At 37.7% G+C, this 27,579-nt stretch overlaps 1 protein-coding gene across 1 annotated transcript; it reads left to right on the forward strand.

The window, feature by feature from the left end:
* On the forward strand, positions 1-26,154 carry FBXO36 (F-box protein 36; the record flags this gene model as incomplete). Its single annotated transcript, XM_084267178.1, is given in 6 exon segments — positions 1-96; positions 17,139-17,247; positions 21,932-22,035; positions 22,039-22,104; positions 25,945-26,085; positions 26,089-26,154. Coding segments are annotated over 6 exon segments (582 nt in total).
* Positions 26,155-27,579: the final 1,425 nt, after the last annotated feature.

A 27,579-nucleotide genomic window follows, 5' to 3' on the forward strand; every position in this document is an offset into this window, starting at 1 on the left:
ATGGCGTCGCTGCTGCGGGAGGAGATATTCGAGCGGTGCGGGCAGGCCCCGGCCCCTAGCAAGGACTTCTGCCAGCTGCTCGTCACCTGGCGGGAGGTGGGTGCCCCGCTGCCCGCGGGCGGGCAGCGGCCTCTGCCCCTCAGATCTCTTCCACTCGCCTTATAATCGCCGCCTCTTCCTCTGCCACTGAAGGAAGGCATCTGGGGCCTGGCCCAGGTCCCGAGGCAGCGGCGGCTTTAGCGAGGGCTCGTGCCTGAGGAAGGCCCGGTGAGGAACAGAGGGGCTCGCAGCGCCTTGTCGGGGAAGGGCGGGGGTCGCCTATTGACGCCGGCGGTAAAAGCTGCCATCTCGGCCTCCCGAGGGCTGGGAACGCCTTGCCTGGGGATGTGGTGCCGGTAAGTAACAGGGGAGCTGGTAAGGCTTTGCTACCAAAAAGGGATATATTTCCTAGCGTGAGTGAGAGTGTCCGGATGAGGAACCTTTCTGTGCAGGAGGTTTTTTCTACGTAGAGTATCCCAAGCCTGTGGGAAGGTGCTCTGGGTGAGGACCAGAGGAAGTGGCAGGAGAAGAGCCTTTGAAACGGTTACTCACCTTGTGAAGAAATATATCAACCTCTGTGATTTTGTAACCTTAAAACACGCTTAAGTCTACTTGCAGAAATGCTTACCAAATAAATGAGATGCTACTATTTAAATAACACATCCCAGAGTAGTGTTATAGTATTTCTCCTAGGGGAAGACAGGTTTAGTTTCTAGTTAACTCCATCTCAAGCAGCAGGGGAACAACAATCTGATATCTTGTTCCAGGGAAATAGAATTAAACTGCCCATCGGGGAATGGGAAGACTGTCTATTTTCCACATTGTGTCATAGGATGTTTCATGTCCTGCCTTAGGGCTCTGTACAGAACTGGTTTTCCAATCAGGAAAATAAGCAGTACTAAGAATTATGGAATATATTTTTCTGAACTTTTATTGAAATCTGCTGCAAGATGTGCTCTACGAACATTTTTCGGGATAATCTAATAGTAATCATCGATGAGGAATATTTGACAGTAAACAAAGAAGACATGAGTTTACAAGGTTATGAAATAAAAGTTTAAATATTTTATAATTTTTGTTTCATTTTTACCTGGTTTTGACTGGCTTGACTGTATGTATGTATGAGAGATGAACATAGATGCTTGTCTCAGACTGGACAAAGTGCGATAGAAGTTTTGAAGTTTCAAATTTTTTTTTCTGAGAATAATTTTAAAATGTCTTACTGGAACAAAGAGGAGCATGTTTTGAAACTGTGGATTTTTTTTTTTTGTTTATTTTCCCAAAGTAAACTAAATTAGTGAACATAATTTCTTCCAGGGGTAAGGGAATTGTCAGGTTTGTAATTGAGAAATTACAGTGACAAACTGAAGTTCAGCTACAGTTCCAAGTGATCTGTGTTCTGTATATTGTATGTTCTTTTGGTCTCTCTTGTGCCAAAATTGTAAATCACTAGTGTCTTCAACAGTTTCAGAAGGCATTTAGGTTTCATTCTCCTTAAAAAAAAAACCAAAAAAACCCCCCCAAAAAACCCCAAGAAAAGGCATTCTGGTAGAACTGACAAGCAGCCTTAAGGAGTTTTTGGGTTCCACCAAAATTGAGCACAATTGCAGTGCTGCACAAGTGTTGTAATGGGCCTGTCCCATGGACTCATGGGAATCATACCAGTGCTGTCCACCATCCTTGTTCATGGAATATCTAATTGAGTGTTTTGAGTTTCTTACAATTAAATTTTGTACTCAGATAATAAAAATAAGCTGTTGCTTATTATTATTGTCATTTTTTTGCTTCTCATATTGGTTTCCTGTCAGGCACTTCAGATATCTATTTTTGGGTTTGTTTTCAGCTGCTCAAATATATCCATAAAACAAACAGAAGTCAGTTAGTAACTGTGCAAAAAAAGCCTTGCAACTGTCAGTGGAAGTAAGTTAAAATCATTCTGTCGGTGTATGGAATCTCCTAAGAAGAGATTCCTACGTCAAAAATAGTAACTGACAGTGTATGCATCACTGATACAACAAGTTATGTATCATGTAAAATATTTTTAGCCATCCTGTGTTAGCATCTAGGAGGCCTCATTGTTGGTTCTCATTCCCAGTACGTTATTTCGCAGTCTCCTAATAAATAAGTTATTGCCTGAAAGACCTTACAGTCTAGAGCCTCCAACCTTGCACATAGTTACATGAATGCTGAAATTTGCTACTCTGAATAGTCCCATTCTTCGAAGTCAGTGGTTTCAAAACAGTCCATTGTTTTTCTTTAAAAACAAAAAGGGAGTTTGTGGCTGCCTGGTGGATTTGTATGAAGGCTCCCATGTTTCTGTTGGTGTTGCTCGAAGTTGAGTGCTTTGCTTGGGCTTTACTTGAGCAGTAAATTCAACGCCTTAAGGAAAAAGTTACTAATTAAGGACATGTCTTGTAGAGCTCCAGAGTGTGTGTATCTGTGGTCATGGACAGGATTTCCAGGTATCAGCTGTCTATCAAGCCACTCTGTCATAGCACCAGAAATCCTGTACAAATACAGACGTTCTTAACAATGTGTTAGGGAAAAAAATGTGGTTGGACAAGGAGGCCTTATCTGGGGTGGGGGGGGGGTGGGGGGGGGGGGGTGGGGGGTAGTGGAAATAAGTCCATAGCAGCAGGCTTTGTATTCAAACAAGTCATGTGAAGCGACTGTGGCTTTTGTTTCGATTTTTCCCTCATTCTAAGGAATTGACATCTTTCTTCCATCATGCAACCTGATACGTTAGGCATGTACAGCAAAAGGCATTTTTGAAGACTGCTGCTGCCTCAAGATAGTACTGTAGGCCCAAACTATTGTAGATTGTAAAACAGAAAATAAATGAACTGGAATTGCTGTAAATTAAAAGAAAAGATGTCTCCCAGAGCAGAGTTAAACACACACAAAGAAGTTTGTTGAAGCTATAGTATAGGACAGTAACTGGATTGTGATGCCACAGGGGCACACGTCCTCAGCTTGTAAGCATGTGAATTATTTTATTACTGCAAAAATAAATTGGAAAACATTTACTTGTTACTTCCAGTATTGTCAGTTGTAATAACCAAGGTGTACTTCAGCGTGCTTGTTTAACTGAAATCTAGAGGAACTAGGACATTTGGGGAAAGGAAAGCAGGGCCTGCTCATGGCAAACAAGATACAGGAAGCAGACAAAAGCAGAGGCTACTTAGAACTCTTCAGCCAAGTGCAGCAGTAGTTGGAAAACAAAAAAAAATAGCTACAAATATACCCACTTGTCTGTGAGGATGTATTTGTGTCCAAAATGTGACAAGGAGACACATACACAATGAATTTCAATTACATTTCAAAATTAGAGGCGTTAATCAGGACTTTATCAACATAGGTATTGACTATCTCATAGCAAGCATGCACTTCCATAGAGAAGTTAGGAAGGGAAGATTACCAACTAGTTTTGTATAAGCTACTTCAAGGAGGAAGCATAAGGAGAAGGGGAGAGCTTTGTAACTCACTGCAAATAACTCTTCCCAAAAGTAGACTGCATAGAGAGGTACAGATGTGTTAGTATTCAACCAGTTGGATTGTGCAGAGGGAGAGATGTTTTGAACCATCACAGGAAAGAATTTGTTTTCAAGTAGCTATTTTAAGGCTGCAATCGTGACTTTACAAATGCAGGGAAACTATCCCACATATTTCCCCTGTGTGGGCATCCACTAGTCCCACTGCAGACTGAAAGAGACGACTTCAGGTAGTCAAGTCCTGGGCCTTGCTGTTTCATCCAGCCATGTCATAGATGTTCATAGCATAAATGGTACTTAATGTGTTTAAAAAGCAGTGAGGCTTTTTTTTTTGCCTTGCTACTTCACACAGAGCTGCTCTAGTTCATTACTTCTCTAATGGTTAGAAATGTAGTCCTATAGACTAATTTATTTTGCATGTGGATGTCTTTTAGCTCAAATACTGTCTAGTGTACAGGTAACACTGTCCTATAGCTGTGTTCATGTGTGTGAATATATATATAAATATGTTATAAATATTTAATAAACATGCCCTCTTGTTAGGGTTTGGCTTGGGGTTTTTTTCAGTCTCCCTATCTGAAACAGACAATCTCCTTCCCAGTCACTTTAGTATCTTTTTGCTGCATTTCTTCCCATTAGAACTTTTGTTCTTAATAGTATAAATCTTATGAGTGTTGTGTCACTTCCTGTTGTCTCCTGGAAAATCTTGTGTGCTTTAAATTTTAACACTATATTTAAGTTTTTCTATGAAAATCACATTAGTGAGTCTTGATAATTCTTTGATCAGTTATTATTCCAGTTATGGCTTTCTTCTCTGTCAACTTTCAATTTCTAACCTTTTGATTTATGGCAGAAATTATTTCTAGATGAATGACTTTGCCATTTGTACTTCTCAATCTCTTTTTTGTTGTTAAAAATTGGTTGGTGCATATTTCTAAATAGAAAAACATGCTTGATGTTAAAATGTGTATGGTAATTCTACTAGAATTCATGGGAACAGGGGGTAGTTTTTGTTTTCTGTGAGTGTATGTAAATATTACACAGAATGTGAATCTTTTTTTTCTCAAGACTGACATCAAGGGTGCTGACTTGTTTAACATATGCCTTTTCCATCTACCTTTCATTGTACGTGCTTTTCAATCACTCTTGAAATGCCAAATCAATACCAGTTATAATTTGGCAAGGTTTGGCACAAGCAATAATAGACATTATCTGTTTGTTCAAAGCAAACAATAAATTGTATAGCTTGCAGCATTAAACATAAGATGGCTTGAGATGGCCACACAAATAATATTTCAAAATGAAATTTATTATAAACTGTCTAACACAGTAGCAGGACAGGTTTTGAAAAGTGCAAGAGAGGAATCCAGATGGTGGTGTGGTGTTGAAAAGATTAGCCACTCATTTTTGTCAAAAAAGGAATATAGATACAGCCTCACCCCCACCTCCTTCCCCCCACCCCCACCCCCCCCAAAAAAAAAAGTCTGGTGCTTAATCTGCTTATAGGATGATGACTAGAAAGATGAGGCTAGAAACAAAAGAAACATGATGGGAAAATGATCCAGTCAACATGTAATTAATACTAGCATCTGTCACCATTTAATGAATGCTGCACTAATCAGAGGATTTTGTCATGTTAGTAAAATGTTTAGCTACTTACCCATAAAAGGCAGGCATCATATGTATGCAAAGCTAACGTCAGGCTGCACAATATTCCACATATGATCTGCTCATATGACAGTTGGGATAACTGAATTTTATCAAATATAGAACTGCAGAATTGTGTGTTTTGTCAGAGCTCATCCACTAGATTGCCTAACAAATATATACAGGACATCTAGATGAGCAAATAGTGTAAGTAACTAGACAAGTAGTTACGGTGCCTGTTCTTGTTCTGTACCCATCATTGCTCCTATTGTTTAGTGTTCACTTCTACATCTTCAATAGTTTCTGATTAAATTCATATATTCTGAGCACAGGGTATTATTTTGTATATTAAAAAGACAATGTTTTCTTAAGGGATTCTGTAATAGTTTTAATTTTAAAAATAAAGTAGTTTTGTTGTTTTGTTTGGGGTTTTTAAAGTAAGTAAAAATTCTGAACCTGCGGCATTCAAATCTTAATAAAATCATTTTTAAAAAACCCTTTTCAATAAACAGCCTGATTCCATGTCAGATCTCTATAAACCCTAAGTTTAAAAAAAAAAAATCTTAGTATTTTCAGTAAAATTTTTATTTTAGGAAACATTAATCACTGATTGTTTTACTGGTTGTGGGCTGGTTGATTTTTCTGTTACATGTTCAGGCTCTATTGAAACCTGCAAGAACAGTTCCTTCATTTTGAAAAATGGTGCTATAGAGTTAACTGAAGTGTTGCCTTTGTATCTTGGGCTTGTTTTTAAGTCTTAATGATGACACATAATATATAATCTATTTGATAGACACAAGATGGCCATTTGAAGTGCCTAGGCCAGATGGATTTGGGAGAAAAAAAATCAACGATATTATTGCAGTAATCAAGGTAAAATTTGATGTTATATGAAACAATTTTTGGCAAGATAGGTCTGATTTTAAGTCAATATCTGTAGGAAATGAACTTTTTTCAGAATCATGCTGTTTTATTTGCATCTGAAACCTGAAGGATACCATAACCAGTTTTTACCTAGCTGGACCAATCCTATTCAAGTCCCTTCTGTGACATTTCAGAGAGAGAATTTAAGTTTTCAACAAACAAAGAGTGCAGAAATTTCTCTAAAGAGGATTTGGAAAATGGTACTTTTGTTATGGGCTGTTTGTATAGAATACTTCAACTGCATAAAACTAATAACTTGTTGTTTAAATGGGAATCGCTTCAAAGGTAGTTTGATGACTTTAGAAGGAAGACATTTTGTTCCAGCTTAGGAAATGCTGTTATGCTGAAAATGGATATTTTCAAAACAATTTAACACTTTCATGTTAATGGTATCACACAGTATTAATTATTATTATGTGAATGTTTGTTAAGCCTAAAATACATAGAGAAATCTATTTTGGTTTTTCACTCTCTCTATCTGAACAGTGAAGCTGCTTAGAAAATGGAGAGTTTCTCTGGTGGAATAATGCTGTATTGGAAAAACATTAATATTGTCAGGTGTTTCTGTCTGAAGCTAAAATACATTGGTTTAGCACTTCTGTGATGTTGTGTTGTAGTTTGGATGCCTTATGGTATCTCTCACTTCTTCCATAATGTGCTGCCTCTGAATGTATGCGATTGCTAGATCTTATCCATAACATTTTGGGGGAGATTTGGGAATTATTTAGTCATACTTGCAATACTGAAGATCTAATCCAGCATTATAACCCAACTGACATAGAAAAGTTTGAACTTCTAACCACTGAAATGCAATTTATGATGTGTTACAAAGCTTTCCTTATTGGTGGATTAAGGTTTCACTGCAGAAGGTATCACATCCAGCAATATAAGTGGTGGGTTTATTTTTTTCTTTCTCCAAGAGACTCAATTATCTCATCTTGGGTTTTTTCCCCCACAAACATTACTAGATGCTTAACCCTTGGAAACATTATCTAATGAATTTGAAATTAGAGTTATAACCGATGCTGTGTCATAAAGTGGTTGTTACTTCTGAAGTTCAGTTGTTTGTGAGCCTACAGTAATTTAGTACTGTCATGTGGGCTTACAAAATTCCTTTTTCAATAGTGGTTGAGCTGTTGTTTGAATATGTATTGGAATATTCTCATATCAATTTCTGTTAAGGTATGTTAAAGATAATAGTTTATTTAATTCTCTGTTACCATTATTTGCTATTAATCTGGTTTTCTGTATCACTGGTAGCTTAGAGATTAATTTTTTTCTTTTGACTACACTGATTTTTGTCCACTTGTGACTGGTCTTTAGTATACAAACAGCAGTATCACACTGTGTTGCAATGTTTAAGCTCCCATTTAATTTTGAGGTTCCTGCATGGCTTTAATATTTGTGGCTTTCTTCAAAGGTGTCATGCTTGATCTAGTTCTACCTGCCAAGAGTGATTATCAGGTCGTGAAAGCATAATAGTTTCTCAAGGTAAGCAATCACCACTATCTTATGCTTAATTAAGTAAATGTTTCCTACTGTACCTGAGTGTCTGTTGTTTACATGTTCATTATTGTCATTGCTTTTTCTTCCAGAGAAAGATTTCTTCTTCACTTGCCTTACTGTAGGTAGTACATCTCTTATCCCTGTTGCTCTCTGTCTTGGGAAACCTCAGGAGTAATTCTACTTTTGTGTTACCAAAGGTAAGTTTGTGTTCCTACCTGTTGTCTTGTTTCTGTTCTTGCTGCTTCAGTGTTAGGAAAAGAATTCTTTCTTCTTTTCTGTGCCTTTATTAACTCAGAGCAATTTTCATTATTTCATTTTCTACATATGCAGCAGCGTTCATCGTGATAAAACATATGTTTACTTGAGGAGGAGTGCTGTATATTTATGCTTCTTTCATTTACAAAAAATGAATTACATACACTCAATAATGTGTTCAAAGAAAGGAAAAACGAAAAAAGAGTAGAAGGCAAAACTTGCAAAGGATCAGGCTTTTTATCTCAAGTAATGCTAGTCTATGAGAGGTCTTACCTAAAGATTCACTCATGTAAATTAGAAACAGTTTTTTAAAAAAAACTTCCTAAAGCTGCTCTAAATTGCTCTGTGGATGGTTACTGTAAAGATTTCCTTATTTTTGATTCTGTATAAATTAAATCAATGTGTTAAACTGAAATAAGCCTAAACTAAACCAAAGTAAAAGTTCCTGCAGCTTTTGGATGGACTTTGCTAAATTAGAGTAAAAATGTGCACAGGGTGAAACCAGTGTAAATGTCATTTACACTGATTTACACAAATTGTCTGGAGAAGTGTAGTAACTTGAAGAAAGAATGCTAGTGCACAGTAAAATAATCAAAATAATTTATTTAAAAGGCAAAATTATATTGTAGAAGCAGAAGGCTCAGAGAGTGGCTGAAGTTGGAGTTCTAAATAACTTAGTAAGTTGATGGTGAACAATAGAGGTAAAGGAATGGCAACAGATGGGGACTGCAGGCAAAAGCTGTGTAACTGGAAAGCATCAAATGAGCAAGAAGATACTTGTGACAGAAAATGCACTGTATGTTTTTAATATATATGCACATCAAATTATCATGACAATTGGTATTGAAAGGTTAGATTTCAGCATTCCCTGAATTGGTGCTGCAGCTGAATTGTACAGTTGTTCCCTCCTTTGCAGTTTGCAATGAGACTGAAACCTACAAGTAACAAATCTGAAGTTTAATGTAAAACAAGTAATTAAAACTGGTTTGGCCAAAACTGGCATGGGAAGAAAGAGAAGGAAAAAACAAAACACTTTTTCAGAGAGTATGCTAGCTGTAGTACTGATAACTATTGATATCTAATCGACAAAAAGGGCTGTATTGGGTTTGTGTGGCAAGGTGAGGGGGAGGCTGCAGAGGCTACAGAGCTGTGAGAAGCTGTTAGAAGCTTCCCCGGTGTTTGATAAAGCCAATGTCAGTTGGTTAGTGTTACGGACCTGCCATCAGCTAAGGCCAGGCCTATCAGCAACAGTGCTCGGGCCTCTTAGATAATGTGTTTGGGAAGGTTAAAAACTGCACAACTGCAGCTGAAGAAAGTGAGAGAAACAACCCTACAGACACCACCAAGGACAGTGAGGAGGGAGGGGCAAGAGTTGTTCCAGACATTGGAGCACAGATTCCCCTGCAGATGGTGGAGGAGAATATGGTAGAGGCAGGCAGTGCCCCTGCAGCCCATGGAGGATGATGGGATGGGGGGTATTCCACCTGCAGCCCATGGAGGATGATGGGATGGGGGGTATTCCACCTGCAGCCCATGGAGGACCATCAGGATGATGATAAGTATCCTAGAAGGAGCAGTAGGATGATTGAACTAAAACTTCACCTGTAATCAAAAGGACTGCCAGTTAATATGCACATAGTCCAGTAAGGGAGATGCAGATTCCCTACATAAGGACTTCCCTTTGTAACACTGCTGTACTTTAGGACCTTTTATACACATAGCAGGGAATCTGACTGTTCTATTGTACTCTGATGAAATAAAAAAACAACTGAAATACCAAAACAAAGGGATTAAAGCATAGACTAGACCTGAAATCGTAGCAAGGAGACCTTGAAACTGAGATAAGGAGGACGAAACTAAAAGAAACGGTTTCAGCTAGAAAGGAATGTTATGTCTTGCACATAGCTAGCCTCCTTTGTTCTGTTAAAGAGTGGAATAATCTCTTTGTAGCAGTCTTCTCTAGGTCTGCCTGTTTAATCACTTTAATAAATGGCAAGTATCATACTCATAATTGAAGACTCTGATCCTCAAGAGTAATTTGCAAATGCTCAAAATCAAGCAGAAAAATAAAGGCTTTATTTAAAAAAAAATTTACAAAGTCAAAGCAGTCATAACAATCAACTGTTTTCTTCACACAACCCTTCCTGAATCTCTCTTTCTCCAAAACCAAAGGAAATGTGTTGTGTATTGTAGTAGTTACGAAATAGTTTGTGGAGTTTGTAACTAAACCCACTGGGTGTTTAAGAAGACAATTGCATTGGAAGTAGTAGGGCTGGTTTGTTACTTCTGTAAATTATAAAGGCAGTGAGACATTGATACTTTCTAGATCTTTCCAAAGAAGCACAGGGATCTGCAGTTGGTACATGTTGTACCTTAACAGCATTATGTGACTACTCCTCACTGCCTTCAGATTAACTCTAAAAGTCATTTAAGTGGGTCTTAAGTTTTAAGTGCATCATAAATTTTCTGATTTTAACTCAAGTGCATGCTATATACTTCAATAAACTGAAGAGGTTTATTACATGTGAATTTCAGAATCTCAAGGAGAAGAAATAATGGTTGTTTAATCCTGATAAACTAGTCTTCTCTTTAAATTGCTGCTAACTTATAAGAACCACTTTTCTTAGGCAAATATTAACATCCATATTTATGTATGCTTGTGTTTATTGATTGCTCTCTAATTCTCTAAGTGCTGACTTCTTTTTTTTTTACAAAAACCTGTTTTACATGGCAGGAGGCACAAATATATACAAGTAACAGTACTGATACTACTTAATTAGTCAGGGGACAGGTGGGGCATTGTCCTTGAGTAGCTGGTCAGAAAGTAAAAGAATATTTAAGAAATGACTGTATAGCAGCAATAAAAGCTTGCCAGCTCACTAGCCAGGCACAGTTGGAGCCTTACTTTAGTTGGTGAATGCATTAAATCTTTAGATTGATGCAGTAAAATTAGGAGAGAGAATGGTCTTGCTTGTTTGGTTGTTTAACTTACTCTATTTTATCCCCTTCAGTTATAACATTTTCACAGCCATATCGGTTGACTGCAACTGCTTTTCATCTCTGATGCTTAGTCCAGCAACCCAAAGTCTCCAAAATAAGGTAGATTTAAAAAGATGGTTTGAGTTTTGTTTGGGTTTTGTTTTTTAAAGCTCACTCTTATGTGGAATAAGGATACTGAAAATAACTCCTTTTCCTGATGGACAGTGAATTCCTTGTGAATTCTCTTTTTTTTTTTTTACACTCTGTGTCAAGCTAAATGCTGTGAGGTGATGGTGGTGTACAGTATGCCATCCCTCCCTATCCTCTGCTGGCTCTTCTCCATATTCTTATATTTACAAAAGACTGAAATAGACAGCTGAGCATTTATCTTGTCTCATAGCTGCCAAAAAGCTGTACAACATGATAGCAAGGCTCTGAAAAGTCAAGTAGCAGGCCACAAAAGAGAAACTTCAGTGTTCACAGATTGAGATGTTGATGGAAAAACTTACTGCAAGCAATGGATATGAAAGAGCTGGTTAATTTTTGCAAGATGTTTCTGTAGCCATCATTAATTACCTTAAATATGAGAGTGATGCCATTTTCTTTTCTGTAGAGACAGTAAGTAAATTATTAGGACAAAAAGTTGCCATGTAACTGTATCAAAGTCAGGTTATAAATATTTGGTAATATTTGTTAATTGTCATCAGTGTAACTATCAGTTTCTTTAACTACTTCACAACTTCTTGTGAGATACCTGTAGTTTACTTGTTATGCTGTAAGAAGACACAGTGGGGACACTTTAAACAAAGGATATCTTTTCAATGCCAAGAATCTGACTGGTTTGGGAGGCAGGTGGGAAAAAAAGGAGACAACAGATTTTTCTGTTCCAGATCAGCATTCTTGGTTGTAAAATAATCACAATATGCCATGGGTCACTTTACATGTAATAATTGTACACTAGTGTTACCATTCTCCAACAGTTTATCCCACAGGTACCAAGCTAGCATTTACCTCAGCTGCATCAGTGTCAGTGCATGAGGATAGCCTCACTCTAGTTCTTCATAAAGTTATTTAACGCTTTATTTTAGTTCTTTTGCAAATACCTGTGCATTGTTAGTGCTACTTAGTTCCATATTTTCGCTGTGATACGTGGCTGCCACTTCTTGATGACAAGTGAGTAAAATTTAAGGTACATTTGCTTTTTTGTGTGTGTGAAGTGACGTAGAAGCCTCCAGCTTCTCTTGCTGGAGAACGAGCACAGATCTGTCTAAGCTAAAGATTGTCCTGTTGAAGTTTTCCTTTATTACTTACACACTCAAACCTGTAGTATGGATGTACCTGCAACTGCATGGAGGAAACAGTACTGTAGTATCTGCTTCTCAGTCAGATGTGACAACGTCATGAGTAAGAGCAGGAGGAGTGCTTTTGCATGAGTAAAACTGTGTCTACACTAAGGGACTGCAAAGATGAAGGAAGGAGGTAAGCTGGTGGTTTTCACTCTGCTAATTAATTTCAGAATTTTAAAAAAAATATCTAGTGAAGGCATTCAACTCCCTGGCTTGGAAATTGATCTTCGGGTAACAAACTCTTAGGCAACAGATTAGCTGATACTGGCGTAAAGCAATCAATTAACTGAAAGATACACAGGTATACAGACTGTAGCTTTAGAAGCATCTATCTTGCAGTTATCTCCTTGAAGATGTGCTGATATTTATTCCATTTCTATTTCATAAAGATTTATGTGAGGGTGCAATGGGTGGGTTTTATACTGAGCAGCATGAAAATTGAATGCTTTAAAAATAATAGGTTCACTTGAAACTGTCACAAAAATGCAACAGTATTCTGCAAAAGAAAATGAGACAAAATAAGGCACAGGAGCATTTGAGTACCCTAATTTTGACATCAAATAGTAAGGCAACAGAAAATTTTACAGTCTGCTCCATCTCACAAAACCTAGTGAAAAGCAGAGATTTATGGTTTTTTTAAGTGTGTGGAAAAGTAATAGAATATGGGATAAAACAGTCTGGGAGAAGAGATTTGGTAGAGATGAAGTCATGAAGACTGAGAACGTGACTGCTTTTTCCAGAGGCAGACACAACGGCTCCTTCACAGCAGAGGGGAATGAGAGGTGACAAATCCAAGGGCAAAAAGAAAGACTGGGGATTTAGGCCATTCACCTGGGACTGAGAAAAATATTTGGATCTAGATATAAATCTCAGCTAGTAGTATTTGCTAGATTCTGGAACCACTTTCCTCCTCCGATGAAGGTTTATCTATTTAAAGTAGAACAATTTAAGAGAAAAATAGGGAAAATTAATCTCCAAACAACCTGTAATCTGAAAAATGACATTTTGAGGTACAAGCTTTAAGCAAAGCAGAAAACTAAGTCTTGAGAATGTTGAAATCCTAAAATTGTGTATTGGAGAAGGAAGCAGTTTATCATATGTGCCTTTATAACAGGGCTTCACAAGTCACACTTTATTCAGCTTCCCCCAGGTTTCTCTTTATACAGCCTGAGTCTGTCATGTGAGACTTGTCTCTAGCTCTGTAACTTCCGAAATAGATTAAATTAAGGGACTGTTTAGCCCAGCATCCTTAAAAGATGGCTTACCATATGACAAGCTTCAAATATTATTTTCTCATAAAATGTAAATAGTACTATGCTTTTGGTAATCTATAGTCCACATTAATTTTTCCAATAGCTACTTCTTAAATAGTTTCTCTGTTGCTAATTTTCACTTAAATATTTTAGTTGTTTTATTTTTAAAAAAGCTATGACATTCTATTCAAAGCTTTGGCTGGTTCCTGCTGTTTAGATTTGGTTCTCCTTATCCTCCTCTCTCTTTTTTTCATGAAGAAATGCCAATGGAGTAAGAAATGTGGTAGTGAATTGCTTTAACACTTGCACCTCCAAATAACGTCAAGAAGGAAATGTGTCCATGGCAACCAGGATGCACTTGTTATACTTTCCATTCTTCATCTTCTTAATCTATGCAAAAAATATAGGTATTAAAAAATCTATGTAATATTTTCCTTTCAAGTAACCATATGCTAACAAATTACCAAGGTAACTGTAGTTTGTCCTGGGTATTTGTACATAAGGAAGTTTTGAAATGGAATAGCATTTGTTCCATTGTAAATCAAAGAACAATGTTTAAAAAATACACACTGGCATTTAACATAATGACTTGAACATTTTACTTTTCCCGTGCCCCTGAACATTGGGCTGATCTTCCCATTCTGGCAGAAAGCTCTGTGGCAGTGTGCTTCCTAGTATAACAAGATGAGGAAAGATTACTGAAATATGTATTTCTGTAGTTTTTTGAAGTTTTTACAGTATTCAAATGCTTTGGACAACAATACTGCAAGAAAGTAAATGTTTATAACCATGTTAAAACATCTACTGTAATTTCTTTAAAAATCTGAGAGGTGTTTTGGTTGTAGATTATTGATTTAGTGTTCCATTTTAGGGTTGGGTGGACTAGATAAAGATAAAATCTTTTTCCCAGCATCTATGCACACATATGGACATTGTAGTGTTTGGATTAAATATGTGTATGCATAAACATATGTTACAGAGAAACACACTCATACCCTCAAAATACTAAATGAAAGAATACATAGAATACTTAATGTGAAAAGTTCATCTTGCTTACACCAGAGCAGAATTTGGGTGAGCATCTGCTATGTGTATCCCCTTAATTTTATTGGACTGTGTATGTTATATGTATATTTAAATCCATGAAGTTACACAGGAAATTAATTTCAAGAATGCAGTTAGGTATTAAAGTTCAAAATATGACAAGCAGCAGTTGTCATTAATAATTTTTGGTGTGTGTTTTTGCAGGCAGGTGGCTATTTTCTTTCTCAGTTACACTTGGCATTTCCATATCAAGAAATGTTCCTTGGTTTCTGTTTGGGTTTTTTTCTTAAGAAATGTCACTTCCAACAGTAACATGGAAAGACCAAAAGGAAGCATATTCACCAGGCTGCTTTTCTCCTTTAATGATGATTTTTTTCCCTTGTAATATACTGTATTCTTGCGTGCCATTTGGAAGGGTAGGCAAGTTGAGGAGCATGTAGAAATGGCTTTTCTTTCTCCATTTGTACATCAGTTTTCTTCTGACCTTATTCTCACCTCACATCTTCCCCAGATAAGAATGGCTGTAGCCTTACATTCTGATTCACCCTCCATTGCTCAAGACAAGGGGAATTCTTGCAAGCACAGCACAGTTCAGCATTCACTGTCCAATTATCCCTGCGGTGGGCTACAGACATGCTCATTCTGAAGCCTTCCCAAGTATTAGAATCATCGACACCAAATAACAAGTGGTTTATAATCTTTTTTGCATTAAATATTCATATTACCAATAGTATATTAGGTGGTGGTGCTTTAGCACTGTGTTGGGCCACGTACATTATAGAAATGTTAACTCTCCTATTATAAAATGTTGCAGTGGTGTAATTGATTTTTCATATACTAAATTCTAGAATGCAGGTTCGATGAGTGGGCTGTTATCCCTTCAAAGAGGTAACTGTTTCACTGCAAAGGGATAAAGAGTGTGTGTCACAGTAAAAATGGGTGAATTTACGCAACTGAGCACAATGTTTTTTCTTTTATTCACATAGTAAGGGTTATTCTAGAGACTACTGCAGGTATGTCTGAGAGTTGAAGCTATTTTGTATGTATGCTGTCAGAAATACAATTTAGTAATTCCAATTACTCCTATAATGACCTATTAGCCACCATAAAAAGCAAAATGATAAATTTTAGCTAGCTACATTTGACATTCAGAGGTAAAGCTTTTATTCAAACTTATTTGTAATTACAGGATAAGAGATATCAACAGGATACAGGCAAGTCTGTACAGAAATTATTGGTGTGGGCCTGCTTTAGCAGATGGTCTGGAGTCTAAGCTTTAATTTGAAAGTTTCTGATGAAAGTGACTGCAACTCATTGGGACTTACAAATACTTAATTCTTCTCAACTTTAACTTGAGATATTTTCAGTATTTCAGTGTCAAAATGGAGATTTTAGATTTCGTCTTGAGAGATGTAGGCCGCTGCTGGAAAATGTCTAGTGGTAAATTTAAGTGTGTTCTTCACTCAGTATATGTGAGTAGTTGTCTGTGGCTTGTTGACAGTAAGGCTGGCTTTTAATTTTGCTTTTCTACATGCCAGTAGAAGAAATAAAGCACTGTGGGGTGTATTTTTCATATACATGTGTGTGTGTTTATAGACACACCCCTCACTAATTCTCATTTGTCAGTTTTAAAACTCAGTGTCTCAGGAATTCACCTATATGTATATATATGTAACAATGTAAAATCCTCTCTTTTCTCTATGAAAGGTAAGAGGAAAAAGAAAGATTAACATCAGTAAGATTACAAGATGATTTTTTTTTTAACCTTGCCTACAACAGCAACTGAATTCTACTTCTGGCTTGAAGTGTGATCTTTGCTAACAACTTGTGTGAAGGAGGAGATGGGATTTCGACTTTTCCTCTCCTGTAGATCCAGCTGTGACAGCAACAAAACAAAAGTCAATATTAGAAGCTGACACGCTGTTCAAGCACATTTGTAATGTCTTAAGAGAACTCTGGGAGAAGTGCTGGTAGCCAGGGCCACTTCACCCTCATTTCATAGCCACGCAGTTTACTGCTCATACTGGTCTTTAGTCTCAGCTGCAGGCTTTGCAATGCAGGCTGTCTCTTCTTCTTCTGACTCCAGAAAGGTGAGTTGAACCTGGACTTCTGGGGAGCTTTTTCCAGAGTTTTCCTACAGTCTAAGGGCTGAGCTTTGAACTGTCCTATTAGTTTTGATTTCAACAAAATGTTCAAATGGCAGTTTAACTTCCAGTGCTGCTGCGTTTGAATGCCTGAGCAGTTCATTAGGTATTTCTACTTAACCGCGTAATTTAATGCCTGGTGAACTCTGCTTCTGCGACTGAATGAGAAACAAAGATAACGTTTGTAGTTTGGCGAGTGGAGATGTCACTAAATGTGTTTTCATTTCTGCAAGCAATTTGCATGCAGTGTTTGGGAACATTTTCTTTGTATGCAAGAACATTTCATTCCTGTCTGAGTGCATTGCGGGGTGTTTATTGTCCCTTGAAGCGTGTTGTGGGGCCACTGGTAACGCGACTGCGGTCTGATTGTTTATGATAACTTTGTTTTGGGAATGTAGTAATTTTTGCACAACCTGAGTCCTGATTCTTAGCAATGTATTTTTCTCCTGATACTGGTTATTCATTTCTTCTTCCTTTTCTCTTTTTCCTTTTCTTCTTCCACAATTGCAGGTAATTTTTAGGTGGTGGAAAACCTCACTTAGGAATGAACTTCTTGAATCAAGGCCCGGAGAAATTAAAGAATCCCAGAAGGACTTTTTGGATGATTCATCTCTTCATAGTAAAGTGACAATAATAAATACAAATTTGCTGTGCCATATAATGGAATCATCTAGAAATATTGATTTGTGATAACTTTAATTAAAATATGATTGCTTCAGCTAACAGGCTCTTTAATATGCATTTATTAATATCAATGAATGTATGAATACTGGGAAAACAAAAAGACGTGACAGTGAATGTAAATATAGCATAAATCCCAGCAACATTGACAGTTTCATTATAAAACAATGACAGCTGTTAGCAACAAAAATAGGCCAAAAAGCATTATTTTTATTGCTATTAACTCAGTCCTTAGAATGCTCTGTGCCAGCACATTTGGAATCCAGTCCACATTTGGATTCCCAATCTGCACTAACATAAGTAACACCAAGTGCAACAGGTATTTGGGATTATACAAGTGTAACGTGACCTTGGGAGCATACAGCCAGAAAAAGAAAGACAATAGGGATGCCACTAAATAAACCTCAAAAATAGATTTGTAGAGCTGTGATCAAACTTGTTCCTGACAGATTGGCCACTGAGAACATCTGAAATAACAGTCCCATGGAACTCTGGGGAAAAAATATACAGTTATTGCTCTGCATTTTCTTATAATCTCAGTTCTCAGTGATGGACTAGTTTTAAGAGATAATATGTCACAAGTTATGGTTGGTCATAGCTCACAGAGGAAACAGTCTTCTGAAAATACTAATCCAGAGATAAATTAATTCAGCAACTGCAGCAAATAGCTGAGGTCTGGGCTATGACCTGGTCTGAAAATGGAGAATTTCGTAACTTCAACTACAAGGACTGGGCTGAGATCTGTGGTTTTTGTAGCAGTCAAACAGCTTGCATTTGTGAGGGGTTTTTGTGGTTGTTTATTTTTTAGTAAGTTGCTTTAGTATTCTGAGCTTGTACAGACATTAAAAAAAATAGTGACAAATGTAACTTCATATTTTTCCTATTTTTATGAAGAACTTGAAAGACAATTTCCAAATGAAGTCCTGTTTTCCTCACCAGCAGCTTTGGTGGACACCATTTTGTTTATACTTAGGCAGAGGACATATGCTTTCCCAAGAAGTACTTGAATCTCTCACATGGTAGGGGAGAGGGTAAAACTTTGCTCAAAAGATATACCTGTTTTCAAGAGTAAACTTGAGTGTATCTTTATTTAGGGTCTGAAATAAGGCCAACATGTTTCCTACGCTTTGCTTATTAAAATCTAACACTTCCTACAATCAAGAGATTTTTGGCCCTGGTGAGTTAGTGTGGTCTCCATTTCTATGTTTAGGTTTGTGTTTCTGAACCCCATTATAACTTTTGCAACTGCCTGATTTCAATTGAGTTTGATTGGAATAAAACACTTTGGTGGGCAGCCGGGTAAGGAGACTGCAGGGGCCTGTTGTTAGTGCTGCATTGATGGAGAGACTTCACACACTCTGGGCTCAAGTGGCCGGATGACACATGCACAAACCATGGGAAAAGTTTCAATCAGCACTCACAGTTGGTAACAAAAGAAATCTTTAATTCCAGTTGTTGCTACTTGTTTTGACTACAAGGGGAATGAACATGCCATGAACCAACAGAAAACGGACTGAATGCCTGTTGAATTTGGCTAGTGGTCAAGGAACCTTTAAATATGCCATTGTTTTGTTGCAGAAGGTGTTTATAATCACTCCATTAGTTGAGCCAGAGAGACACTACCTTTTAATTTTACAAAATTGATTATCAATATTTTATAAACTTGAGCTTTCAAAGAAATAATATTCTATACTTTTTTCCCCAAGAATTGTACAGAATTTATAGCAATAGGGTTTAGTGGGTTTATTTTCAAAATTTCATTTCAATTTTTTTTTATTTACTCTTAAAAGTAGATTTGATATGTTAACGTAATCAGTGAGGATTTTAGCTTCAGGTTTTTTTCCTTTTTGCTTATACTGTAAGATTTTCATATGGCATTAGATATTAATATAATGTCACAATAAAACATCTGGTTAACATCAGCTGGGTACATTGCTGTGTGGTTTCTGTAGGTTGCAAATAAGATTTGCCTGCTTTTTCTTGAAACGTGGTGGTGGTTGAGAGGTTTCCTGTCCCATAGGAAGTGCTGTTGCCACAGTTGCCATTCTTTCCTAACATTTTGTCAGTTCTTCCTCCTTCTAAAATTATCTTGAAAATTCTACATAGGGTTTTTCCTCTAGGTTTTAGAAAAAATTACTATAAAATAAAAGTGGGCTTGTTTGGTTTGGCTTTTTGTGTTGAATGTAGTTTTTCCCCCAAGAAAAATGCTAACATAAATAGGAGCATTAGAAATACAAACTGCTATGTTTGTGAGAATTTGCATTGTTATATTGATATTATTTCTGTACATAGCTCTTGCTGTTCCAAACAATCAGATGTTTTTACACCTCCTTCTCACCTCCTGGTAAGAGGAGCTTTGCTGCTCTTCTAAGTATTCACGGATATTTTTTTCCATAATTCTCCACAAATATACATACTGGAATAATATACTAGTTATCCTTACTGATTTTTTTTCCAAATGAGGGTTCAAATAAAAGAATCTTCATCAGACCCATGGCTTTCTCCTAAACATTTAGTGCACCCCTACCAACTCAATGTTACTAAGTATTAGTATTTCCTGGTGTATCTCCTAGTTGTTCTTCCTATGATTTTTAGAGAAAAACAGGGGCTCTTTTTTTTATAAAAAGGTTCCTACATTATTACTAATAAGCATAGGAAGAATAATCCCCTGCAAATGAAACATTTTCTCAATAGAAAACTGAAGATGTAAGCATTTTATAAGAAACATTAACATTTTACTACTACTGTACAGCTGTAAACATCCATGTTTCTTTTGAAACATTTTCTTTTGGTTTTGAACAGTGAAATAAGGTGTCATCAGTTTCTGTTCATAATCTCAATAGAGCTGACAGGGAAGAGCATGGTTTTGTATATGGCTAAATTTTCATTATAGTTGTACCAAGATGCAAAAAGAGAAGAGGTCTCTTGACATTTTTGGATGAGTGAACAAATAGTACAAGTCATTAGTAGTAACCAGCACCAACAGGATAAAAATTTCACAGAAATACTGAAGTTCAATTTGCTTTTACAGTTAGTTCATCATTAGTTGCAGCTACATTTATGAACAAGATAAGTACAGCTAAATATATTTTAAAATAGCCAAACCAGGTCACATCATTGTTTCTTGAAATAAAAAAAGAATCAAGAAAAGCTCAAGGAGCAGCAAATATTCCTGTGGTATCCTGCTTAATCATTCAACACAAAATAGATGCACACTACAAACATTACCATCGTCACCTTTAGCATGCATAGATTTGGATCATTTTTACATACCAGCCTGAATTAGATCAGCCAGACAATTTTTAGTTGACTCTGTAGATCATTTTTGTACTTGCATAAGGAATTTGAGGAAAATTACCAGCTACATAGGACTGAGATGCTTGGGAAGCAAAAAAAGCAAATGAGAACCAACAGCAAAACATTTGTGCTTGCAGGATGATACAGCAACAGAAAAGAAAGCTTGAACAGGATTGGGCCATCTACACAAAGACATGAAGGAAAATAAGATGATGCCTTCCTACTACATAATTACCTTAGGAATATGTGGGACAAAAAGAGAAGAAAAAAGTCTTAACATCTTAACTGTAAATCTTGTCATTTGAAAAGCTTCTTCAAATATCTTCACAGAAGCTTGAGTTTTGTAACTTGTCTTACAAAAAGGAAAACTGTTGCCTCAAAATTGGATGTGCTTAACTGCCTATAGACAGTATAGTGTCAACTTCCATGACTGTTTCTCTCTCCTTCAATGACTTTAACATATATGAGAAGTCTCTAGTTTGTTAAAAAACAAGTGAAAGCAAAAGGTCCACAAACAAAATAAAACAAAACCAAAAAAAATCCAACATTTTGAATGCATTTGAGTAATTTCAAAATACAAAAAATAGTAATTCTGCTTTAAATTTAATTTTTTATCCCTGTATCCCTATATGAGAAGGGAAAAAATATATCCTTTACAATTCTGTACAACTGCATTCATGTTGTCAGATCTTAGGAAACAATATGCAGCTCCAAAATTTACCACTGATCATTCAAATTAAATTCAGGGTCCTGTTTTGTAATGAATTGGTATTTTTACTGTGGCAATTTGATCAAATAGATAATTGATCTGAAGAAACTGTTAAATTCAAAAGGGCATGTTCCAAGTTGGATGCTGAAGCAGCAATAATTGGCTATATGAATGCAGTACTTTTTTCAGTTGTTTTACTAACCTCCTCCTGAGTAAATAGCAAAGTCTTTATGTAAATAAATATAGATGGATGTGGAAGAGTGTACAAAAAGGATCTGGACAAATTTCAGCTCGGCTTAACTGTTTTAATGTTCCTCAGCTGAGACAGGAGTCTGCCATATACTGGACAATGTATACTGGTCTTTTTAGCTACAGTCTTGTTTTACTGGTCAGGCTTCCTGGATGGCACTAGCAACTCTTAAGATACTGTTCAATATAAAAGCTTATATGTTATTTTTCTCTAGAAAACATTTTTTTTTTTTAAATTAGCTGATTTTTCTGGGTTTTGGTTTGGGATTTTTTCAGATGTATCTGAATAATGTGGGATTACTGCAAAGAAATTTCAGGCTCTTCCAAATCTGTTGTCTCCTGGGTGTTTTGTTTTGTTCTATCACAGTTCAGATTGCTATAGTGTTTGGTGCCAAAGTTCTGGAACATGTCCTCAATCTGTGCCGAGGTAACTACGACTTCCTGGAACGGCTTCCTGTCCCCTTGCTGCTGTAGATCATTTCCTTTCTGGAGCTTGAGGATAGTGCCAGGCTTTCTCAAGTGTCACGCAGGTTGGAAATGGTAAAAGAAAAGATATTTTAACATAAATTATAAATTATTTTTTAAAAATCATTTTTGGTGTGCTGCATGTTGGTTTTCATTAATTTCATGTTTAATACAGTCATCAATCTGCCTGCTTTACTTAAACGTTTGAAACAGTAAATAAACCATCTGTATACAAGCAACTGAATGGGTGCAATAAAACTAGATCTCAGAAAGGCAAGATCTAGCACTAGACTAGAGAGACTGTGCTTATCCTACAAATATTTGTTGTCTATAACAACCACAATGATCCAGATAATTCCACAGTAACCCATGGTTGGGTGTTAGGCACTACTTCCAGGATTAAGCATTTGAAATGTAAAACCCATGCTTTGCATTGTCATTTGTATTATTGTGATGTCTAGAAGCTTCAACCACAGACCAGGATGCCCTTAGGGATCACTGCCATTCCTGGAGAGCTTGCACTTGAAGTCTTGGACAAAAAACAGGAACACAAGGAAAGAGATTCTTTTTTTGAGACTGTTGTAGACCTCATAGCAAGGAACTGTAAGAAACACAGGAGGAGAAAGAGATGGCATTAGCTTGCTTGCTAGGAACCTCATTCCAACCACCAGGAAAATATGGGAAATAAGTATAAACATGTTGAATTGAAGCCTTATGAGTGAATAACAGAAGTTGCCACTATTGGCTGATTTGAGCTACAGGTAGCCTCTCGGTGCTGAATGAGGGGTGACAGCTAGGGAAGGATTGCCTGGAAGTCCCAAGAGAACGAGGGCAAGTCTGTTGGTGCAAAAAGAGAAAAGTCACAGGATAATGTAGGTTGTGGTGGAAAGGTCTTTGAGAGGTCATCTATTGCTGCTTCCTGATCTGGGGGGGGTCAGGTACTTGGCAGGATGAAAAGACAGTGTGTTCAGAGCTGTGGTTTAGGAAGCTTGTTTTGGGGGCTCTGAATACCTCAAAACTGCATTTTCTGTCCTAGTCAGAGCCTAAGAAAAGGCTGCTGCATTAACTCAGGGATTTGGATTACAAAAATAAGAAGAGAAGCACATTAAAGAGAAAAAATAACTTGATTCTTATACCCAAAGGTGCCATAGGAGCCTAGAATGAAGCCTGTCGAGTTATGGGTTGTACGGTTACTGAAGACATAAGTAATGGTAAGAATTCAGGAGGAGGATAAAAACAAATTTACCCATCTTGAGTCTGATGTGACAGCTAGATACATTTTGAAAGACTTCAGAGAGACAGATTAACCTTTTAGATTGGAGAACAGGACATGTCTCTGGTACAGAGTACATCTCCAAGTTGTATCAAGATGAGATTACTCACAGGGTTTGTGTTATTTTGAGGCTATGTGGCCCAAGATTTCACAAAAAGTTCTGTGGAAGACTGCTGACGGTTCAAGAGGACATGGTTGTTCCTATGGCATGGCTACAAAGACATAGATGCTTTAGTGAGAACAAGGTCACATGGGACCAATAAACAAGAGTCAGTTATAAAGAAAGCACATGAGAAAACGCTGAGTGAGCAAAATAGAGCACGTAATGAATTTAAGAGAAGATGAAGGGCAGATGGAAGTAGATAAGCTTCCTGAGTTCTGAGCTTTGTTTCAGTTTGAAGATAAACCAGATTATATTGTGACTGGGAAATCCCCAGTAGAGGATGAGAGAATGAAAACAACTAAAGGAGAGGAAGAGAACGGATAGAAGGGAGATCAGGAAATTATTTACTAGTATATTTGGAATCCATCCATTACTTGCAGAGCATAAGTGGAGTAGGATAAGGAACTGTGGAGGGCAGTGAACTTTTCATTAGTTTAACACAAAGTCTTAGATATTCTGGAGTATAAGGAAGTCATAGAAGGAATTAACTTGCATAATAGTAAAGATAAGATTTTGTCACAATAGAATAGCCTATTACAACTAGTAATGCCATGCTCTCTCTCTCTAATGTCAGCAGTATTTTAAAGGAATTAAAAAGTTGCCCCAATACTTGATAGTATTTCCAGACTATTTGCCCCAATACTTCATTTTCATTTCCAGACTAATTTATGCATAGGCTGGAATGCTGCCCTATGTGGGATTATAAAATAGCATATTCGGGATTTTAGATAGGGAAACACTGAGCAGCCTGCACTCAGGACTGAAAAGCAGAGCGTGAAAGGCTCTGTACACCCACCCTGTGCAAAGCATCCTCGTTGGCTGAACTAAGCAGGTACCTTCGATACCCAAAGCGTGGCAGTTCTCTGACTCTGTGGTTCCAAGCATAAATCCTGCTTTCCAGGGCATCCAAGTGCTTTCCATACACGTACCAAAGCACTTTACATACCCACTGAGTACTATTTTTAAGTACTGCGAAAGAAACTCCCTCTCAAAAGCAACGACGTGCACAAGTCCTGAGCCAGACACCACCGCTCCAGCGCCGAGCTGCCCAGGAGCCTTGTCATCAAGCCGCTACGTTGGGAAGTCTCCCATCGCACGCTCCGGGTAGGACGCGTTCGGTACGAGGTCTTCAGACAGCCAAACCGGGCAAAATTACAACGTGGGGGGGGGAGGAAGGCGCGGCTTTGCGGGAGCTGGAGAGCCGCTCCCGGCAGAGGGAGCCCGGCCCCCGCCACCGGCTGCTGGCGCCGAGTCACGGGGATCGGCCGCTCTGGCGGCAGGTCTGGAGCAGCACAGCGGCTTTCCGAGCACGAGTAACCGATATTCACGAGTAGCCTGCGCTCCTCTGAGTTGAGCGGTACCCGCTCCTTCCCAGGAGCAGCAGCACGGCTCGAGGCCGAGAGCGAGCGGCCATTTAAGTACATTTCAGAACTCGCGCAGCTGTTTCCTCCCAGTAATCCCCGGTTCCCCTTCGCTGAGGCACGGCAGCCTGAGTGTGTGTGCCTGCGGCGCTGCCAGGCTCACAGTTTAACAACAAAAACAGGAGCACACAACACACAAACACCCCCCCACACACACACAGACACACTGCTGGGGCATTGAATTAAGTAGCTCAAGCATGCAGCTGCAATCAGCAGTACGCAACAGAAGTTACAGCAGGACTTTTGCTTCTCTATTTCTGTTGCTGCTTGTGCCACACGCACCAGCCGCTTGCTCTGGAGTCATCCAGCCCCGCTCCGCTTCAGCCCCTCCAGTGACACATTTAGAGAAGTGGAATGTTTGGGAGGAGAATCGGAGTTGCTGTGCTCTGCTGTCACTCACAAGGGGCAGAGAATACGCAATGACACAGGCTATCTTCCTAATTCCTTTCTTTGTGATGGTTCTGACATCTAAAAAATTACATTTTTTCTTCCTTTTTATAATATAATATTTCCACTGGTTTCTGTTTATGGAGTCATTGTGAGAGGAATACCTCCTGAAAAACAGACTTAATCCCTACAGTGCTTCTACAGTCTTCCTAAATTTCCTATCCGTTGCAAATTGCCTTTTGACTTACTTCTTTTACTTCCCTTGGAATCAAGTTAGTATTTGTAATGTGATTTCTACATCCTGACAAGTTCCTTGCTGTAATCTGATGCAGCTGCATTGATTTCTGTGAGGCTGTATGATTTACCAGGAATGTATGTTGCATGATAAGTGCTTTCACTGCAGTAGAAAGGCCTTTAGTATCACACCAAAAGAAGCTTCTCACATTTTCACAAAAGAACAGGCAGAATCTTGTGCTGGCAACCCTGGGGAAAACTTTGACAGAGGCCATGGGGAGTTTTAACTAATTCTGTGTCTTTCAAGATAGGTGGGCAGCTTGAATTGCAAGTGACCTTCATGCAAGGTGTCTGATGTGTAAACACATTTTGTGTAGTAAAATAATCAGAAGTAAGGCCAATTCCAATTATAAGTCTCTACTTTCTCATACAACTAGGTATGTAACAGTAACGAGCTATGGAAAAACATTGTGGAGAACCTGTGTGACACAATCACACCTGAAATGAAAGAACTTGCACAGGAAACGGGCTGGAAACAATTCTTCTTCACAAACAGCCTTCAGCTACAGCTGCAGCTCTGAAGGAGGAGGCAGAAGCAAGATGCTCAGAACAAAATCCCAACTGAAAAAAGATGCATTTTTCACTGAAGCTGCAGTGTTAAGGTGTAGATTTGCTGTTTACCAAGGCAGACATACTGATGTTCCTACTTTACTAGAGGAAGCAGATTATTTTAAGGATTAAAAGGGTAAAACCAAAATCTGTCACACTCAGAGCAACATGTAAATAATACAAAGTTTAATATGTTAGGCATCCTGAAAATTGTATTATAGTCAGCATCATAACAGTTTCTAGCAACAGAGGAGGTATTGTGGCTTCTTTGGTGCTTCATTCACTTCTCTAATGCTCTATGTATGCTGCACATGCACCATGTCTTCTATCAGATGCTACAGCATTGTCATCACTACCTCTATAGGAAGCTATCTATCATGTCTCATTACAGAAACTGCTGATGAATGCTGAGGATACTGTCCATGATAAATTAGCAATGTTTATAGGCAACTCACATCTAGCTGGTTCCAGAGTTCGATGTGTGTTAAAATGCCTTTTAAATTAATTCCCTAAAGTTCAAGCCAGTAATAATTTTGTTACCCAAAAGAAACTTCTTTGGTGACTGATGGTGTGGATCAAGTGATTGTCCTCATCCTGGATGATCCCTCAAAATCACACTTGAGGCATTCTGTCAGAATGCTACAGGGGCAAATTTTCTCCCTGATGTTGCTGATATGGGAACTTCTGAAAGTAACTGACTGACATTTGTTGAGCTGTGTACTTGGTAGGAGACATCTGCTATCCTCTAAGACTCTAACAATGGTTACTTGAGAGTGTTGTAAAATGAAGGCAGTGCTTACTGACATTACTGACTTGACTTCAGCGATCAATGTCAGTAATTAAGAGGCCAAATATTACTCTGAAAGTGCCAGCTGATTAATATACATGACGTGCTGTTGACTAAAGACCTATTAAAAATTGCAGTATTTGGATATAATAGTGTAATATCTGAAGAGTGCATTAGGTTTACAATTTTTAACCTGTCAAGTATTAAGCTCGAGTTTTATAAATTGAATAAAAATATTCTTAATATCACTGTATAAAGCAGTATTTTAATTCTTAAAAGATACTTGCTAATTTAGATAAAGAATATTTTGTTCTACAACTATATGCCATTATTCTTGAAGCACTTGGCAACAGTGGATCCTTAGATGAAGAAACACTTCAGTATATTCTTTCCTCTTTGTGACTGTTTCCTTTAGGACAATGACAAATACAAATTTCGTGATGTGCATAAAATACTGTACTCATAAAATTTCTGTTCGGTGTAATAAAGCACTAGAAAATACAATTTTGCTTTAGAGCAATGATTTTTAAAACTATGGTATGTGAGCAGGGCTACTAAACCAGACTCTCCTTTCTCACTTTCTGTCAATTTACCCCCAATTAATTTTTTTTTCTTAGTTCGTGCCCTCGTAACAGATTTAAGCAGTTTCAGGTTAGGAAACCAGAACCCCTCCTAG

Source organism: Gallinula chloropus (genome assembly GCF_964237585.1).
Source record: "Gallinula chloropus genome assembly, chromosome: 8".
In the NCBI taxonomy this organism is placed as follows: domain Eukaryota; kingdom Metazoa; phylum Chordata; class Aves; order Gruiformes; family Rallidae; genus Gallinula; species Gallinula chloropus.